This window comes from Ammospiza caudacuta, chromosome Z (assembly GCF_027887145.1).
Source record: "Ammospiza caudacuta isolate bAmmCau1 chromosome Z, bAmmCau1.pri, whole genome shotgun sequence".
Taxonomy (NCBI): Eukaryota; Metazoa; Chordata; class Aves; order Passeriformes; family Passerellidae; genus Ammospiza; species Ammospiza caudacuta.
Genome location: NC_080632.1, coordinates 35,875,927 through 35,896,512, shown reverse-complemented (window position 1 = coordinate 35,896,512; position 20,586 = coordinate 35,875,927). Strand labels below are relative to the sequence as shown.

The 20,586-nt window shown below is 34.6% G+C and overlaps 1 protein-coding gene across 1 annotated transcript in view; it reads left to right on the top strand.

Annotated features, from left to right (window-relative positions):
• Window positions 1–20,586, top strand: part of CNTLN (centlein) — a 199,414-nt gene that overhangs the window by 103,520 nt on the left and 75,308 nt on the right. The window contains 5 exon segments of the mRNA XM_058824396.1: window positions 2,826–2,880; window positions 2,883–3,341; window positions 5,923–6,036; window positions 9,655–9,746; window positions 9,748–9,879. Coding sequence (XP_058680379.1) covers window positions 2,826–2,880; window positions 2,883–3,341; window positions 5,923–6,036; window positions 9,655–9,746; window positions 9,748–9,879 — 852 coding nt within the window.

Genomic DNA, 20,586 nt, shown 5'->3' with positions numbered 1-20,586 from the left:
GTAAGATACCAACCCCAACAAACAGATCTGAATTTTATAAAAGAATCATATATATATATATATACATATATATATGTATGTATGTATGTATACTTAAGTGTCAGTACTCACGAATTTAAGCCATCATTTTCCTTCAAAATTTAAAAATGTGGCTTTAAGGAATTTTGCTCAGAAATTAAATCTAGGGAAGTAGCTGTGAATGTTATGTAAGATAAACATGGGTAGAGTCAGAAAAAATTAAAAAAGTGTTTAGGGGTGTAATGCTAAAAGCTAACAGATTATCTAAATTGTAAGTATCGTTTTACCCCTTAACTTCAGAAACCTTAATACCTTTGCTGGGTATTTAACTTGAGATGATATCAGGTGTTAATATCCATAGAGCTCCTCTACAGAATGGAATTGATGCATAATAATGATAAATTCACTGTTTGTTGTATTTAAATTTTAGCACAATGTTTCATGTACAAATATTTTCTACATGTGTGGGTCTATCACTTTCTACAGGATAGTACTATATGCATGTAGTGTTCTCTAGCTTAACAAATAATGGTATGTATTTTATCTTTATTGCTTAACATTCTACAGGCTTTGCCTCATACAGTGATGGGATGTTCTTAACTAGTTGGTATTTGTATTGATATTTGTAATATACACAAGTAGTTTAGTATGTTAACAGGTGTTCACTTAAGAGGGCTCACTTGTATTTTACCATATGTTTTGTTTGCTTGCAAAGAAAAGGCATCCTTCAAACAGTATCATGCCTTTTGTTTGTCATTTTACAAAACTATTTGTTTAATTACTTATAAATCTTTAAAAGTATGCTTAAATTGAATAAACACAAATCTATAACGTTGAATGTCAGTTCAGGTATGTCTATTTATTTTTTATCTGTGAATTAACTTGTAGGAAGTATGGTAATTTACAGCAGATGATGTGATTGCATATACTTGTAACACTTGCCATATGGTCAGGCAATGAAGGCTGTCATCTCGTTATTACTGAATGACAAACATCATGTTAAAATAATAACACACAGAATAGGAAGTGCTCACATTCATTTATCTTAAGGTAGAGTGAGTAATTGAAATAATATGAATGCTACCATCTGAAATGTCACAGTTTATGCTTGCTTATCATCTATATTTCAGAACTATAATTTTGTTTGCCAGGTACTACATAATTTTTATCTCTATGGATATACAGAGTTATGATGGTACCTTAGGGATAGGTGTAGAAGCTATTTATTGTTTATTTCCTTCCAGCTGTCATACATGACTTTAAGTGCTACTGAGTGCAAAAGGTTCCTTTAAAGAACTGAGAAAACAGTAACAGAATCACAGTTTAGGAAGATGATTGAAGAAAGGTATTGGTATAACACATTGACATAGGGGTGGAATGTGCAAGCAATGATTTTAATTATAACCCTTTGTTTCACTACAGCGTTTGAAAAAAAATCCCTTTTATTTCTACTTTCACCCATTAACTTTATGTAGCCATAATGTGTTGTCTCTTCATATTAAAGATTTCCTATCAAACTCATGTGTTCAGTATCCAATTCACAAATATGTATGAAGTTTGAGCAGCTCTTGTTATAATTTGCCCTGTACATCAAGAGCTGTCATTTCGCTGAATCATATCTGTAGTACCCACTTTGTGCAACATTTAATAAATTTTAAAATAATTTAAGTGTTGGCAAAATGTTGTTGTAAAAAACTAAAAGTAAAAACTTACAGAAATAATAGGGTTTCAATATTTTCAGTGTCAAAGATAGTTTTGACATTTTGTATTGCTACAAAGTGTGGGAACTGGCCAGTATTTTATAAGGTTGGGAGTTCAAGTTAGCCATACATATGCTCGTGTAGCTCCTAGAAAAAACAGTCTTCCCTAACAATGTACAGAGAAACCTAGAACCCCTGACATATTCCTTAGTGAAAGAGTGGGGATTGAGCTTGCACAAAACCATCCAAAAATATTTCTCCAAGTATTGAAGTCATTACTGAGCACAAAACTTGCTCTGATGCCCTTTTCAAGTTTCTGGGGATGTCTCATAGACTAAATAATCAGATTTGTATCTGCCAAAATTAAATTGCCCCTTATTTCTGGAATTGTCCTTTATATGGATATTCAAGAACATCACAGAGAGTCAGTTTATTGTGAATGGACTTCAATATCCATAAACCTCAAAGGACTTCAGAAGCAAAATTAGGTATAATGATGTTTTCCAGAAAATTTTTGTGAGGAACTTGGCAAATTAGTCTCTTTATTGGAACAAGATAGATTTTTCATCTCTGTGAATAGAAAACATACACTGGCTTCCATATTTTTAGGTGCTGAGTTTCTGATATCTCTTGCTAGGATTTGTTCAGGGTTTTTTGAAAGATCACATTAATATTTTATTTCTGTATTTACAACACTTGAAAGAACTTGTTGCTTCAGATAGATAGTGCAAAATTGTCTACATTTCAGAGTAGTATTCTTTCTGAAAATGTTTTTTTAAATTCAATTAGTATGTATAACAAAATCAGTAATGAGCTCAAGATGCATAAGGAAGATTCATTAGCATGGTATACTTAAACTTCTGTGTCATTTTGCCTGGAATTTTAAGTTCTTTTACCATCTGCCCTTTGTTCAACAGCTGTATAATTGCAGCTAAAATGTTTTAATCTGCACTACGTAAAGTTATTTTAAAATTAAGGACTACAGATAGCTTTTGTCCTTGCTCTTCATGTGACATTATTGTCACATAATAAATATATCTGAAAACATAGTTTGGAGTTTTTCAAGACAGGCTGAAATATTGTAAATGCTAAAATTGCCTCTTTTAGGTACAACAACTAGAAAGAAGAATCGAAGCTATTGAAGAGGAATTAAAGAAACAGAAGTAAATAAAGACTTACTGAATTAGAAAGTGTATTTGAAAGAATCTTTAAAAGTGCAAAAGAAAGATGCAGACACAAGAAAAGGAGAGCTGGAAACACTACTTAAGAGGATTTGTGAGGTAAAAAAAGAAAAAGCAGAACTTCAATTCATGATTGATGAGAAGGAAAAAGAAGCTGCCTCTTTGAAGAGGCAAGTGACAGAAGCTAACAGGTTGAGAAATGAAAGTGAAGATTTGCTGAGTCAAGTGCAGGAGCAGAAGTGTTTGCTGGATAAAGCCAAAGCAGTGGCAATCTCTGGGTAATGTAATTGCAAGATAACAGGCACCAAGGTTAAATTAAAAACAGCCAAGAAAAAGAGCTCTTTGGGACATCATGGAGCTTTTCTCAAACAGTCCATCAAGGTTATGAGTAATGTGTTTGAGAACTTCAGTAAGGACGGCTGGGAGGATGTGAGTGAAAGCAGGTACGGCTCTCATTAACTTAGCCCTGTAGAGGGGACACTGTGCATATGTAAAGCACTAGCAAATGGAGATTGAATTTCAACTACTGTTGATTTGGTATTCAAAAAAAATACTGTCAGATCCTTTGAAATATCTTGGGAGGTCTTGTTCGGAGCTTATTGACTGAAATTTGCATGCGAAATTAGCCACAACTGCATGACTATTTGAATAGGTGCCAGGAAACCCAAAAGAAGGCAATGCTTGATTTCTTCCAGTGATGCTATTTTCATGCAGTCATGAGGCTTGAAATTGACAGTTTGGCAGGTTGATTTAATTTGCTGGCCTTTTGCATATTCACCACTGACAGCTAAGGATTCCCAGGCAAGCCTAGTAAGTCGGTTTAGTTATCTTGTGACATGCCGACCCGGGAGGAGAAACATTTTTTCCCCTTAATTTAGTTAGATAAATTTTGAATGACCCATTTCAGCTTGCTAGCAGATGTCTACAAGCTGTTTAACATCCTTTAAATTAAGAACCATCCACACTAATTATTTCCTGTATGTTTTATGCAGTCATTGTACTAACTTTAATTGAATGATGGTTAAAAATCTTTAAAGGTGATGGTTACCACATACAATCCCAGTCATGAATCAAAAGGCTCTCAGAAAATTCCACTGGCAAATGTCATATAAACAATGAGAATTTTTGCTTCTTCTTATTATGTCCCCATATACTTGAGGAGGCAGCAGTTAGCCACTAGGTAAATGGTTATCACTCCTTGTCTTTCAGGACATTGTTCTAAGAAACAAGCAAAGAAATTTCTCAAGCCTGTATGTCTTATATATTCCAAGATACAGGAAGCATGGGAAAAGAGTAAAGAAAATAGAATTTTCTTCATAGGCTTTATACTGGCTCTAAGTGTCATATGGAGCAAATCAATAGTGGCAAATTAGGCCTTTCTACTACTTCTCCCCATGCAAAATAGGGGGATCCTGAACACAGTATCTAGAGGGAGAAAACAAATTAGGAACCATGTACTTAGTCAGTTGTTGTCATTAATGTAAAACTTGGGGTTTTTTTATGTATAATAAAATATTGCAGTTCTGATTTTAATAAGAAACATACATGTTTGCACATGTGGAAACATGTATACATGTTGTAATTAGTGAGTATTTAATTTGCTATGTTGTTGTCTTTAAAAAAAACATTGAGCAAGCACATTGTCGTTCCACTTATAGTTTGAAATGAAAAGTGTTTACATAGCTTCACTTGTGGCTAGCTGTAAATACTGCTTTTAATAATTGTACAAATGTTGGGTTAGAGAATTCTTGTCATAGAACAGTGAATATTGTTGAAGTTTCAACAACTTAGGGAAGTATCTTAGTTTCCTCTTCTGCTTATTTATACGATTCTTTATTTCTAGTAGCTGGCTCTGAGGTTTTAAATGCAAGCCTTCAATTTTCTAAATAGAACATTCCTTAAAGCAGGTGAGGAAAATGTGTATGTAGTTAGAAATGTCTCTGTGGCTGTACAGCAGCCCTTTTAAACCAATGCATTGATTTTGTTCTCATCAATCAGTGAGACATACCAATGTGTCAGGACAGGTTTTAAAAAGTATAAACATGTTTATGTGTTAACTCTTCTCGTCAGTTTGAGGCCTTTTCTCTGGTTAAGTAAACTGCATCTCTAAACCATGGATTTTTTTATGGTGATGTAACTTCATTTGAGCTCAGTTACGCTGTTTTAAATACCTTGGTTTAAAAAGTAACAAATCAAACTAGCCTTCTGTTTAGGGAGTCCTTCACAAATCCGCTCACACAAATGATGATATATAGCCCCTGATGTTATAGAAGAGGATATATCCAAGACTTCAAAGTAGACTTCCCTTAATATAAGAAAGCAAATGACAATGTGGGGTAAGGCAGTGAAAAACTGGAAATTATGAGCACATTGAGTGTAATTCTAAGGAAAAATTGCAAGAAGATTTAAAGTTTCAGGTCCAGTTTCTCTGCCTGGTAGGAATCTAAGTGAAAGGATTAACAAGTTTACAGAATTTAAGAGCATTCAAAAGGGGTGCTGAATAGAGCTTTCACTGAAGTGTGATTTCTGAGTTTGTCTCAGTCAACATTATAAATAAAGTCAAACAAAATGTTATTAAGGATTGTGCATTTACATGTTGTATTGTAAATGTGAAAATGAAGGAAAGTAGAAATTTAGTAGTTTATGAGCCATTCACATTCTAGAAGTACAATCAAGTATTTTTTCATTTATTTCACTTCTATGAATTGTCACAAAAGTTGTCTTAAGAAGCAGCTGAAGTCTCAGGCCTCTGCATTGTAAAGTGAGATTGCATTGACAGAGTAGAACTTGATAAAATAATTTCAGAGATAGATTTTTACTTTATTGTATTTGTAAAGTTTATTTCTTTGTGCTTATGCATTAACTCTGGAGTGTTTAATATTTAGATTGATTTTGGTTTTGATATTTTTAGGAGGGGGGGTTGTTGTTTTTGTTTTTGTTGTTGTTGTTGTTGTTTGAAGTTTTTTGGTTTGGTTGGTTTTTTGGTTTTGTTTGTATTTTGTTTTCCTACGTGTGCTGCTTTCGTGACTCTGAAATAGCAACTTCTGAAAGTTTGGAAACAGTGATTAGGAAGACAGTGCAAAACACTGATCCACTGCCAGACAGAAGTAAACAAGAAGAAAAAAAGCCCTGCAAATGTGCTTAATTTAGAAGTCCAAAATGAGCAATATTATAAAAAGGTATATATTGTTCTGTTCTCATGGGTGGAGTTTTGGAGTTTAATATTAGCACTGCTGTCTGCTTTTAGTTAATTTGACTCTCAATATAGAAGTGTAAGCCTGTTTCCAGATATTCAGTGGGTGGAATTTTATTTTAGAATATTTTCTGAACAGTAAGTCTGCTATCATGGATTCACACTGTTTAGATGACAGGCATCCACCAAAACCTCTTGTTCACCTGTCTCCATAGCTGGACAGGGGAAAAAAATATATAACAAATGGTTTGTGGGCTCAGATAGGGATAGAAAGAGATCAGTCATCAAATACTGCCAAACTTGAATTAGACATATAAATTAAATTTTTTACTAATAAAATCAGAGGAGGATAATGAGAAATAAAATAAGACCTTAAAAACACTTTATTCCCACTCCTCCCTCTTTGCCAGCTCTACCTCCTTCCCCCCAGCAGCGCATGGAGACAGGGCATGGGGGTTATGGTCAGTTCATCACATGTTGTTTCTCCCACTGCTCAGGAAGGGGACTCCTTCCCCTGCTCCAGTGTGGGGTGTCTCATGGGAGATGTTCTCCATGAACTTCTCCAATGTGAGTCCATCCCATGGGTAAGTCCTCCACAAACTGCTGCAATGTGGGTCACTCTTCTACAGGGTGCAGTCCTTCAAGAACAGGCTGCTCCAGCCTGGGTCCCCCATGGATCACAATTCCTCCCAGGAAATCTGCTCTGGTGTGGGCTCCTCTCTCCCCAGGTCCCTGCCAGGAGCCTGCTCCAGCACAGGCCTCCCACGGGGTCCCAGCCTCCTCTCAGGCACCCCCTGCTCAGCTGTGGGTCTCCTCCACAGGCTATAGGTGGATCTCTGCATCCCTGTGATCCTCCATGGGCTGCAGCTGCTTCAACATGGTCTGCACCATGGGCTGCAGGGGAATCTCAGCTCCTGTCCCTTCTGCTGCACTGACCTTGTGTTTGCAGAGCTGTTCCTCTCACATATTCTCTCTCTGCTCTTCTCTGGCCACAATTACATCTGCAATGACTTTTTTCCTTCTTAATTATGTTTTCATAGAGATACTATCATTTCTAATTGGCCCATGGTGGGTCTGTCTTTGAACTGACTGGCAATGACTCCGCTAGACATGGAAGAAGCTTCTGGCAGAAGCCACCCCTCTAGCTCCCCCACTACCAAAATCTGGCCATACAGACCAAATATACCTATAAAACTGTTTGGACAGAAATGTGAAAGATGAATTTGAAAATGTAAAGTTGCTGTACAAGCTAGTGGTGCTGTTTCACAGTCCAAAGAATGCCACAGGCATCCCATTGAACTTTCTCTCAGTCAGAAGCACCATACAGAGCAGGCTGCCCTAACCCGTAACAGGGAGATAGCAACGCCCCTCTCTCCCTCCCTTCTAGCCAAATTGTGTGCTGACTAATCCAGCATAAATGTCTCTCAGTTTATTTGTTGTGCACTGGATGAGTTTCTCCATCTTTTGACTCTCTCTATGTCCAGAAGATTCTGTCTTGAGAAAAGCTTGCTTTTAGCCTCTTCTTAGCATATTTACATGGATTGTCTGGGATTTGAACTGCTTGTCTCATTGCTAACATCTATATGCTGTTTTCTCACAGAAGAGGGCCAGCTGGTTGTGCCCCAGGTCTTAAGAGGCTCTATACAATCTGTAACAGATGACTCATTCTTGGACTTTTTAACAGTGCCTAATAGATTTTCCCTCCTATGTTTGTCCAAATAAATCACTTAATGGAATTTTAAACATAACCAGATATTATTATTTCTTAGTTCAAGAAACAGAATACTGAAACACTGAACAACTTGCTGCTTTTAGATAACTAGTTTGAAATTCAGTATTTTGAATGGTGATATAACAGAGTTTGAAAAAAGATTGTTTCCTTAGTTTCCAAAATTTTAGTCCAAATGCAGACTCTCTGTTCTTGTTACATATTCTTGATGGTATTACTTCATCAATACTTTTGGTGAAATAAACTGAAAAAAAAGGAAAATTCTTATCCATTAATCTATGCAGATCTGACAGAAGTGTGCTACTGCTGTTAATTTCCTTCTACTCCTGAGTGAGGACATACAAGGCAGGGAACCCAGGACACAGTCCTCTCTTCATTGGTAGTATAGCACAGCCACTACAATTTCTGTAGGGCCTGTATTTCATTTACTGTCTGTTCCTAGTGGAGAAGATAGATGCATTCTGATAGACATTTGTAACTGACTGGTGGAACTGAAGCAGACTCAGGAAGTGTCTGGAGAGCACTAAGCAGTTAAATATGCTTCAGTAGAACTCCCCTATTGCAGGAAAAGGATTTGAAAACATGGTTTATGAGTGTGAAAGAAAGTATTGCACAAATGGCATTAGCCTTAGCAGTTGGGAACACCAGTTTAACAGAATTCTTTAATCCATCCAAAGTATTTAAGTACCCTACTGGTGGGTATTCTCATACAAAGAGAGGCTAAAGATATTTCTGAAGTCCTGAGCTGTGCAAGGGGTTGGAGATGAGACCATTTATGATACAAGGAGTTGGTCATTTTTTCTCCACCTGGTAGGAATATACAATACCCTGTGCGGTATCAGCAGAGTTACTGTAACTCTCTTACAACTCATACATTTATTAGAGCTATGGCTTAGAGTGGAGATCTCAGTCTTTTTGCTACAGATGTGGATTGTTTGCTTGTCATCTGCTGAGAGCTCAGTTCTTGGTCTTTCAAGTTGTGTGGTGATTGTACTTATCTAGAATTTATGACTAAGTTATCCTGCAATGTCAGCAATTTGTTCAGTGCAGTTGGTAGAAAATGTGTTGGTCTTCACTCTTTTAAATTTGATTAACAGCTATTTAAGATATTAATATTCCCAGGAATATGTTGCATGATATGACCTAGAAATTGAAATCTGAAAAGTTAAAAAAACTGGAGAAAGATTGCAGAGTTCCTGATCAAAAGTGTTTAAATATACACTGAGCATTTAATACCTAGTAAATTAATACACAAACCCACTGACAGTCTGTTGCAAGATTTGCTTGTTTGAATTTGTGTGTTTTCAGATATTTAGCTCGTTATTTTAAGGTGAAATTCTCATGAAAAAAATGACTATCAAACAGCATCTTTTCACATAGTTCAAGTAAGTTTTTACTAAGTCCCACCTAGTGAATCCACTGACTGATATGAGGTTTTTCATTACCTTTTGTTCATGTTTGCCCCTTGTAGCCAACATAGCCAATGAAAAAAATTAAGTGTGTTTTGGTTTAGACCTTAAAAAACCCCCAGCCTGTTAACAAGACACTGAAGCCTCTATTTTTGATAATCTTGATCAGAAATTCAAGACACGTATAACTTCCAAGTCCTTGTTGATTGTTGCCACTTAAGGAAAAGCACAACATGGAGTGTTTATAGGTTGACTGTTTCATATGCTTTATGTTTCTATAGGTCAGTTGTTAATTTACCAGTATACTTACTAAGAAATATTTTTGAGATTTCAGGAAGTGTTTTGAAGGGCCAAAAAAAAAAATCATAAATCATGTTACTTATGATGATTTTGTTCATTTAGTAATATGCCATTTTATGTTCAGTGAGCAGAGCAAAAGGGAGAAATATCACTGTCCAGAAACCAGGCAACTCTGTTACTCTATTGCAGGAAAAAATTAAGCCGCTGCAGAAAGTAGGTAGCTGTTGTACAGAGGAAAAAAAAGACAATGGTGACTTCCATTAAAAATGTTAAACAAACCGATGAAAAATTAACAAGTCAGCTACATTTGGCTGATCAGAGACTTCAAGTTAATAAACTGACCATAGAGGTAAAGTACTTTTCATTATAGTGTCTTGCAATGTTCACCTTAATTCTAGTGCAGTTCTGTGAAATTTTGATAACGTTGATTTTTTGTATTTTTATTATAGTAAAAATTATGAACTATTCTGTATTAGCACGCTTTTTGTGAGATACTTATTATGTGCAGATGGTATTAAGGCTAGTGCATCAATGCAATTCATTTATCCTTTTGAAAATAAAGTGGTCTTGTATTCAAATGAATGAGGTAATTTTCACTTTTAGCCTGTGATCTGCAAACCTTCCTGAGAATCTGGTTAGTCCAGAACTAGTACCTCTTCCTCTGTGAAGAACAGGCTCTGTCTCCATACACCCCAAGACAACTAGAGTTTTCTTCCGAAGGGGACTCAGACCCATTCTGTATCTATTTAATCCCATCTTTCTCTGTTAAGGTGAAAAGCCAAAAAACAAAGTTTATGGAAATAGAGACTAATAAAGTATTTAGTTAACAACCCAAGGACACAAACTTTCTTCTGTGCTTCAGTCTTCATTTCTACTAAATCCTTTTCCATGCTATTACTCCTTTCTGGTTTTCCCCATTCTCATGTATATGTATTTTGTGTTAATCTATATGCAGCTCCTCAGCTGGAATTCTTTTCTGTTCATACTGTAGTGATTGGCCTGCCCTTTATAGAGCTGAATCAACAAACACTTATGCAGTAATTGTCTCCTGTTGGTCACACACACATCCTGCTTCCAGAATTATAGTGCTACAACAGATGGACTTGCTGGAAGGAGGCAGACATTAAAAAAGAAATCAAATCCCCTCCCCCTCAAACTTCTCTGTGTTTTTGTCTTTGCACAGAAGGCAGAAGCAGTATCAGGAGCAGCACTTTTCACTTTCTTAGGACTAGGGAACTGCTAATTTCTAGAGGAGGGAAAACTTCATTTCTGTTACTCATTTTGCATAACTATGTATGTGTAATGAATTGTTTAAAAAAAGTTTCCAACATCATTGGAACCAGTGAAGATCTGCCTATCTTACAAACAGTATCATAATATAAAGTTTCATGGACAGTATAAACTTCACAGGGAACTATATGTGTAATTTAGCGGAAATGTTCTGATTTCTCAGACATCTTCATGATTTGCCTTCCTAAAAGACTACTCCTTAGGTATCTATTGAAGAGCAATGTGAGATATAAAATAGAAAATGCTGTTATCAGGGAGCTGTTAAAAAAAAAAAAAGAAAATAAACGGGGGGAACAAAATTTATGTAACAATAAGAGGTGCTGTAATGGAAAAGACTGACTAAAATAAAAATAGCATTGCTTTAAAACCAAAATGGTTTTCTATCACTCAGTTTTTCTGGAAGATTTAAAAAAAAAAAAAGTCACTGGTCTATTTAAAGGGTGGTGCATTCTAAGCAAAAATAAATAAAGGGTGTTTCAGGTACTCAAGGAAAAAATCTTTATTAGGCATGCACATTTTTTTCCTTCTCAGCAAACGATTCAAATTCCCTTTCTTACAACTAATTACTCTTCAGGTGCCATACTAGTGCTACCAAGTGGGATATTTAAAGCAGAGGCTTGGGCTACTTGCCAAGTGAAAATTAAGGAGGTAAAGAACCTACACAGTCACTGCAGGGTACACTCATGTTTTAGAGAGAGAACCCTGATTCAGACAGATTTAATGGTTCTAAAGCACACTTGTGGGGGGGACCTGTATGGGTTGTTTTTTTGTTGTTTTTTTTTTTTTGTAAGAAATGATATCTAGAAGTGAAGTTTTTAGATACTGCAGGAGAAATAATGTTTTTTAAGGTTTTTTTTGTTAATACTTTTTTTACTTTAGATTTTAGAATATTCTTGAAAGGTAGAAGATACAAAACAAGCAGTCAAACCATGGAAAAAAATACTGACACAATCTCTAGATTTGGAGAAAATCTTAAATACTTCAAGAGTGCCAAAATTACTAATATCCAAAAATATGCATCTACAGTTAACTGCCATAACCATAAAGTTCTGGGTAAACTTACATTAATAGTGAACTTTTGGTCCTACGCTAAGGTAAGTTTAGCTCTCTAGCGACTGTCAACATTAAAATCATGGCTTGGACAAGATGCCATTTTGCCTGAATTTATCTAAGAGAGTAAATGCTTTAGCAGACAAGGACAGATGTTTCTGCAGTCAGTCCTTCATTTTAATCCCCAGAGACTCTAGAAGATCAACTCTAGATTTAAGATTTAGATATTCCAGATGTTCATTTTGAGACAGATTTTACAGTTCATGCAACCTAAGGGCTCTAGTATCTGCTGATTTTCAGAACATGTACATGCACGGTTTTGTGTATTTTCTTGAAAATCCATCCAGGCATGTATGTAGTGCATATTTGTCTGCTCTTAAGAGTTCAGAATTCTGTATTTAAGTTTTGGTTTTGTTTGGCCTTATAAATGCTTTGCAGTAATGTAGATATCTGGCTTTGTTTGATTTCTGCAAAAGCAATTCCTTGCATATTTTTAAAAAAATGGCTGTGAAGTGACTGCACATGTGAGAATCAACACTTGCATTCTCCAAGGATTCATGTTAACACTGAGTCAAGACCATCTGTACAAGAAGTACAGTAGTTACATTTTGTTATTAGTGTATAGAAATCACAGCTGAAGCAGATACTTAATGTGGAAGCCATGATATTTATTATTTTCTTAATTTCTAAGAAAAGCATTTTAAAAAATTGTTGGGAAAATTCAGGATCTTTTCTCTAAGGTTTAGTGTTCCCCCTACTCATTTCTATCATTCATTACTTATAAGAAGAGGGGTTTTATTGCATACAACACAGTAATCATAATTAGTTTTATGCAGTGTCATTCTCGTGGCAAAAATCCAGACAAATTATATTGAAAAAGAAATTAAAACCGTAAGCAGTTTAAGTCACTAATGCTTCTCTTATTCATGTGAAGGCTATTCAAATGTCCACTGCTCAAATGTATCATATTTTTGCACTTCCAGTGTTTCTCAGATGATGTCATAGGAAAGCTGCTGAAAAATTTCTTTACAGAATACTGTAGGCAATTGCATAGTGCTGTGTAAGTCTACTTCAAAAGGAAAATTAAATCTCAGAATAAGAACAAGTTGACTGGTCAAATTCTGACACATTCTTTAGAGGATAATGTGAAGGTTTCAGTAAAGTTTCTTTTAGATGCCTTCCTGCAGATATATTGCCACACTTTTGCTGAACTAGGAAGGTGCTTTTAATTTTTTTTAGAAGCATATTTTAAATCTGAGCCAGACTACGCTTTTTTTTTTTCCCCCGGCTGCATTTTAAATACACCTCCAGACTTTATTTTAGCTATTTGATTTTCACTTTTCTTTGAATTTTAAGGGAACTCTTTTCCCCTGAGATCTTAGTTTGTTTATCTAGTAGATTATCTCAAGCATAGAAAGGTATGAGCATGAGAAGTAGAAAAGTAAGGTGCTAAAGGAAGCTTTTTTATTCTTTAAAGGTTGTGGCTTACTTTACATATTCTCTTGACTATTTTTTATTGCTGTGTATCAAAGTATAGCCAGAGTTTGGTGTTGTGTCTGCAAAACCAACATCACAGCTTCACTTCTCTTATGTACCCAAAGAAAACTAAGTCCACCAATTTAGTATTCTTTGATTGCACTGAAACAAAGAAGAAGCTGATGATAAATTTAGATGCATTGAAAATTATTGACTGAAGTATTATTATATGCAAAGATACCACTTAAATTCTGGTTTTCATTCAAGATCTTTTTCACTCTTTAAAGATGTATTATCACACTTAATATAAGTATTATATATATATATATATATATATATATATATATATATATATATATATATATATAAAAACTATTTATGTATGCTTGTGGTTTCCTTCAAGTAAATTTTAGGAATAAATTTGAAATTATAAATGGAATTTTATTTGTAATTCTTCTGCAGTAGCTGAAACTACTTTTGCAATTTCCTCATATTTTGTTCATTGCAGCAAATGTTTAATTACTTGGACAGAGTTTTTTGGGCTTCCTAGATAAATGTAGTCCAGTTAGAAATGGTTATAAACCTATCCAGTTATTTCCTGTCAAAACACTTCTAGAAATGTCCTGGTTTTATATATTTGAGGTCTCTTACATGGATGTACTCCAGAGAATTTGTGTATTTTTATTAAGTTCATGAAAGATTCTGCATTTAGTATCACCTCTTCTAAGCTGAGTTTTGAATTTTCTTCTTCCTCTGGTAGCATAAAAAGATATTTCTCATTATGTACATTAGATAATTTTAATTATATCTATAGAAGATCTGAATGATAAAAATTTATTGAAAGTTTTAGAATTACTGAAATTTGGAAGACTGAATTCATCAAAAATAGTAATGAACAGAAATAAACTTTGTATAAAGTTACTGCTACATCAGCATATGCTAAAAAGCAATTTTTATATTAGAAGAAAGAACGTGTATCAAAAGACTTAACATGTCATTGTAATATTACAGACGTTGTACACATTTATGTAAGGATCGCTAATATATCTATATCCAGTAGCTTAATATAGTAATGGAATAGACATTTAGATTATATAGATGATATAGAAGATATCCTGTAACTTTTATGTTTTTAATTTCATGTGATATGAGCTTTTTTAAATTCACCTTTCCAGTGATTTGATCAAACTTTCCTTTGCATTTACTCCTAATCTTACCATTGGAAAAAATGCCCTGAACCAAAACAGAACTCAATTTACATTTTTTTTTAAGTAAAAAAATTCTCAAATAGGATACAGCTTGAGACCTGGAAAAACTCAACATGTACTATCATAATAGGATTTCCTTTTGTGTTCACGTGAGTGTTTTTGTTGAATTCACTGTGATCTGCTCAGTAATTAAAGATAAGCATAAAGCTGCGCTGGATTCTTGAACCTTCTCTACTATGTAAAGTCCTACAGATAATATATGGTTTTGTCAGAGGATATTTATTCACCATTAAATCTCACGCAAAGAAGGTCATTGATTTGGGAATAATTATTTATATGTTGCCAAGAGATTACATTTCAGACCTGGCAGATTCGATTTTCTAAGAGATCATCAGAACACTTGATTGTGTTGCAGTTGGACCAGTACTCTTAGGTTTACTCACCAGAGCAGTCCATTAATTATTCATTAGTAACTACTGCTATTAACTATGGAAGTGATTTTACTAAACCTTTTATGCATGTGCTTATTTCCAGAGTTTTAGGAAATTTCAAGACATCCTACTTATCCTGGTAAAATTAAGTTTTATTGTCTCTAATCTTGAATATACATCTCTCTATAGTGAGGCATTCCTTTTTGTTTTCAACCTTTGGAGAAGGACCAACAACAGGGCATGTAGCTGCAAATTTTTGTTGATAATCTCTGATTTAGTATTCTGATATACTGTGAAATGACATGCCAAAAATAGCTGCTTTGGGTTTCCATCAGCCATATATCCTCCCTTGGAAGTTCCAGTTCTCTTCCTGGTTTTTGTGATGGATTTTTACCTAACAGTCACTCTTTTCTCTTTTTACCAGCCTAGATAAATGTTTTCCCAATGATGTTCTTAAGAAAAGTTTTCAAGACTCATGAGAAATTGGGGAGATAATTTTGTATTGTGAACATTGCGTTGATTCTCCTGCACTTTCCAATGGACTCTTCTATGTTACTTCTCCTTTCCTTTGCTCCTGTCCTAGTTTGTGAAATGAATTTTTCTCAATGTAAAGATACAGAACAGAAGATTGGTGGAGGAGAGTGCTTAGTATGGTTAGCAAGGTATATACACAGACTAGGGGAATTGGTGAAAGACAGTTCTTTATTTGAGGAGTTGCATTTTCTAAGGAGTTGGATGAATAGGGTCATGGGTTTAAATAATAACAGCTTTATGACTTGAAAGTTTCAGAAGTTTTATAAGCAGATTCAGTCAGTTTTGTTTTGTGCCTCTGTGCAATAGTCATTGCTTATTGAAGTGTAAGTATGAAATCAAATTTAAAAAGTTGTATCCACCATAGTTGCTTTTACATAGAATTTGGATTTGAGCTAAGCATTGCTACATGGAACACAATGGAGACTCAATGTCTCAAGTCATGCCTTAAGGTTAAATTGATGCATATAAGTAACCCTTAATCATTTTCACTAGCTCAGAATCTCACATACCATGAAATTAATTTTTCAGTTTATCCCTCACATCAATGATAGCATTATTAGTTTCACCAGGATAATGGTTTACACTTTATATATCTATTTTATCTGGATATACTATGAAATAAATGACCATCTTTTTGCTGTTTGCTTTAGAAGTAAAATCTTGCAATCATTTTTTAAAAATTACTGACAGCATAAAAAATCCAAGCCAGTGCAATAGGATACCTTCAGGCATTGACAACTACTCTTAAGCTTTCAATCATCCACCAGAGTCTGATTGAAGAGTGTGGATTGTTATGATCTCACAGTGTTTTTAATGAGCAAATCATTACATCATAATGAAAACCAATATACTGCTCAAGTTTCACATTGAGTGAGGCTGAATGGCTGTCTCTTGGGAACCAGGGACTCTAAAGAAAAATGAGAGTCCTAGGAGGTAATGCTGAGCATGAACCTCATTGCCATTTCAAAAAATTTGAATTGCCAATTTAAAAAATACAGTCCTCAAATGTATGAACTGGAGTCTGTATAAGAGGAGTGGAAAGAATATGTTTTCTTGGACTGGCATAATTTGACTGGTCTTAGAATAATGTGTATAATTCTAATACACAGAATCCAAATTAAATTAATTTTAAAAGCACTTCAAGACTTATAGGAAGGATTTGAAAGTACATTGTTCCGGAGAACAAATGTGAGGTTTTCAGAGAGCAGGTTAGCAGGTAACTCAAGTTTAAATGTCTGAGAAAAAGAAATCCTGTAGAGTCATCAGTCTAGTGAAGAAAGGTTGAAAGAATAGCAAAGATAGAAACATAGCAGATATGATATCTGTAATTTTTAGGTGACTGTAATTGACTCTTGCCAGTTGGAGTCAGACAACTGCAATGATATTGGCCAACTAATCTAAAAGGGAAGAATTAGAGACAAATCAGCTGCTTGTGGTTGGCTGTAGGCAGATTTTTTGTTAAAGGAATAGAAAAAATATTGGGTCTGTAGAATGCATGAAAAAGTAATAGATATTTGTTTGATGGCATAAGCTTAATAAATGGGAAGTATGAACAGGAAGGTAAATTCTCAACTTCAATAACACTGCTCATCTGAAGCAATGATGGAAGTGAGTTTACATCATTGAGCTCAGATGGGCAACAGTGTTTTTAAAATTAATGCTAAAATGAGTTTAGTGCTGCAGAAAAGAGATGTAAACATGGATGATAAATTTAAGATATTCAAACCACTTGTTTTTAAGAATCTCCCTGAAGCCAAGCAGGAGTGCTACATTAGTGATAAAATATGAGGTTATAAAGAAGAGAAATTCTGAGGCAGAGGAAGAAGCCATCACCACTGAAGACATATACATACAAAGTCACGGCACAGGGAAGGTGGATATTAAAATGAAGTAACCAAAGGAAATGACCATTCCATGGTGTGCAAGAGAAGCATTTCAAGATCATTAGTCTTAAGCAGAAGATACACAGAGAAGGAAAAATGGCTTTTTTGTGTAATATACACAGAATACAGGATTATGTTAGTCCTGTAAAACCCTTTCTATTTTGCTGATTGCAGAGCTGAGTGAAGATTAAAGTATTTGATGTAGGTAGTATGTAAGTTGGTAAAGGAAAATACAGAAAAGGAAAGATAAATTATGATTTTTTAATACATACTTCATATTTTACCAGGAGGATTAAGCATAAGAAAATACATTTTTAGTGAGGTAATCATGATATTTTCTAAGGAAAAAGCTCTCCATTTTAATTGGGGACATAGAGACAGTCTAATTTTAATATTTTTGTTTTAGTCTAAATCTTGATAAAGTACTCAAGCTGAGGATAGTTTGTTAAAGGTTTGGCTTCAAAACAGTAAAAATACTTACTTCCCAAAGTATTGTTTGCAATATAAACTTTGGCAGGAAAAAAAAAAGACTAAATTTCCTATGAGAAAAATGAGGGAGACGCATTCTAGTAAAGAGTAATTTCAATTAAAAATCTGCGCACTACTGCTTATGCTGCACTTATTTGAAAACTTTACAATCTCTGTCACCAAAAGACTAAGATATGAGGAAGCCTAAGTGGTAGGAGGCATAAATTTCAGTTGTTATTTTGGGAAGGCCTATATTGGGGACTGAAACTACAGGTAGTATATGATGACTGACAGTCTCAAGACTTCTATTTTGAGTAGTTACTCTGAAGAAGATAAAAGCATATTTTCAATTAGCATAATTTTGATCAGAAGTCATCATATATAGCTTAGTGTGCATTTTATTGCAGCCCACTGTCATAGATACTACCATGTGCAGTTCAAAATATCCTTTTATTTTCTTGAGAATTCCTCCAAGGACTGTGAATATTGGATTTTCCTGTGTTTTTTATATTTCTGTCAGGCATCATAAAAGTTCAGTTTCATTGCTGTTATTCAGCTGCTGCTTTGTGTTATTTATGACACTCTTCATAAATAGGAGTTAAAAACTTTATATATGCAAACACATATTTTCCTATTCCTATATACTGTAGTGCGTGTCTCTAGACTTGTCTTTACACTAGCAGCTTTTGTAGTAGACATCGTGTGTACAGTACTCATTTTATATATGTCAGATCCTCAAGGGCCATGGCTTTTGCCAGATGAAGCACTTTTGATTTTGAGGCTGATGAAACATAGTGCTATTATTGATCTGTGCATGACACAGCCAGTCTCTGTGCTGGCAGAGTGTAGCAACATTTATCCAGGAATTTGTGAAATGTCACTCGGATCATGTTCGTAAGGTAAACTGTGCAAAATCCAGGATTCAAGATGAGAATCCATGAGGAATTGGACGTGACTTTCTTATTCCTTCATCCTATCTTCTAGGTCAGCCAAGTGGTATTTGTTAAAACAATGTCTGTGTTTTGTATTAGGTGTTGAAGAAAGTATGATTATCACTGGGAACACCCTGTACAGTGTAGACATACTGCTGGTTTTTTCAGGTTTTTAAGTTGCTTGGGAGAACAAGATTTTAAGTCAGTGAAAGTGATCCAAGCGTTTCAAGTGTGTAATTTTTGTTTTCTTTGTAGCAGGTGGATGATTCCTGTACAGCAGCAAGTAAGAAACTCGCCTTAGATTTTCTAAAGGAATTTAACTTTCCTTGCTTTATTTTGAATGTAGAGATTTGTGGCAATTCATGTTTGTCAGTAAGATCTCATTAAGTAATAGTGGTCAGAAAGGGTGTGTGACAGTCTCTGCAAGTAAAACTGTCATAATGATATTTACATATTTTCTTTCTTTATAAGCACAATTGAGAATGGCTGCACATTTTTGCTAGTATCAGAAGCAGGTTATTGAAAAAATACTGAAAACTAAGGTATGTAACAAAACCCCAAACTTCTGTGTACTATTCCTCTATTTGTCACTTTTTCAGACATCTTTATGGATGGTGTTTCAGTTTAAAAAATTGTTTTCAGGTATAAAAAAGACACAGAAAACTGTAATTCTTAGTTTACTTTTTTTTTTTCCCAAAGCAGTTATAATAGAAACAATTTTAAATTTAACCATGCCTAAAAAATATTTTAACTTTTTTTTTCAATTTAAAGCATTAAAATATTTTTTAAAGTCTTCTTGTATTTAATTTAAAAATCAGTTATTAGGTAAGAAGAAAGAAGTTTTGTTGAACTGAAGTTCTGAGTTGGCTGTCTTGGGATTTTTTTTCCAAAGCTAGCAGGAATTTTCTTTTATTTGTCAAAAATAATTTTTGTAGTCTGAATCCCAAAGGACAAATTTGAGATTTAGTTGAAACAGAATTTGTGAATGACCACAGAAATGTTCTTGATATCTACTTTCTCAAATGTTTTCCAGCATCTGTATGTAAACAGTAAACCTAGAGGAGAGAGAGTTGTTACTGTTGCTCATGAAAAAAATACATGCATAAATGAAGCCTTAATTTTTACATGATTACCTCCCTTTACAAGATAACCATATGTGAAATCCAGCATAAAGTAAAATTCAGCATGTTGTAGGAAAAGTCAAAATAGGAGTTGGTTGGGTTTTGGATTGGGTTGTGGCTTTTTTGTTTGCTTTGGGTTTTGTTTTGGTTTGTGGGATTTATTTTGTCCTGCAGATATGTGTGTTGATTTTGCAAAGATCCGCACAGGCTGAACAAATAGTGTGTTTCTTACGGACACAAAGGTACTTCATAGCATGAGGGCCACCAGCTTGTCAAACTACTGCTCTTCATAGCAGAGGCATTGCTAGCTTGTCAGGCATTATTTTTTACAGAGGATTTCACAGAGGACATTTCCTTTTCTACTCAGCAATGTCCAGGTACTCAGTGTAATATTGCACCTTGGTTTGGCACCACACACAGGTCATATGTTGGCAGAAAGGAACAAGAAATTGGTAAGTTTTAAGCATAATAAGAATGAGGAAAGGTTGAAGGTCTGTTGTTAATAATATCTAAAAATAATAATAGATTAATGGTAAAAGACTGAAGAAGTTTAATACCCACATTTCCATGGATAAAGGACTATTTAAAATTAGGGATCAGTTTTTGCTTCCATATCCTTTCAAGAGAATGGATTTAATTTTTCAAAAAAAAGACCACTTACAT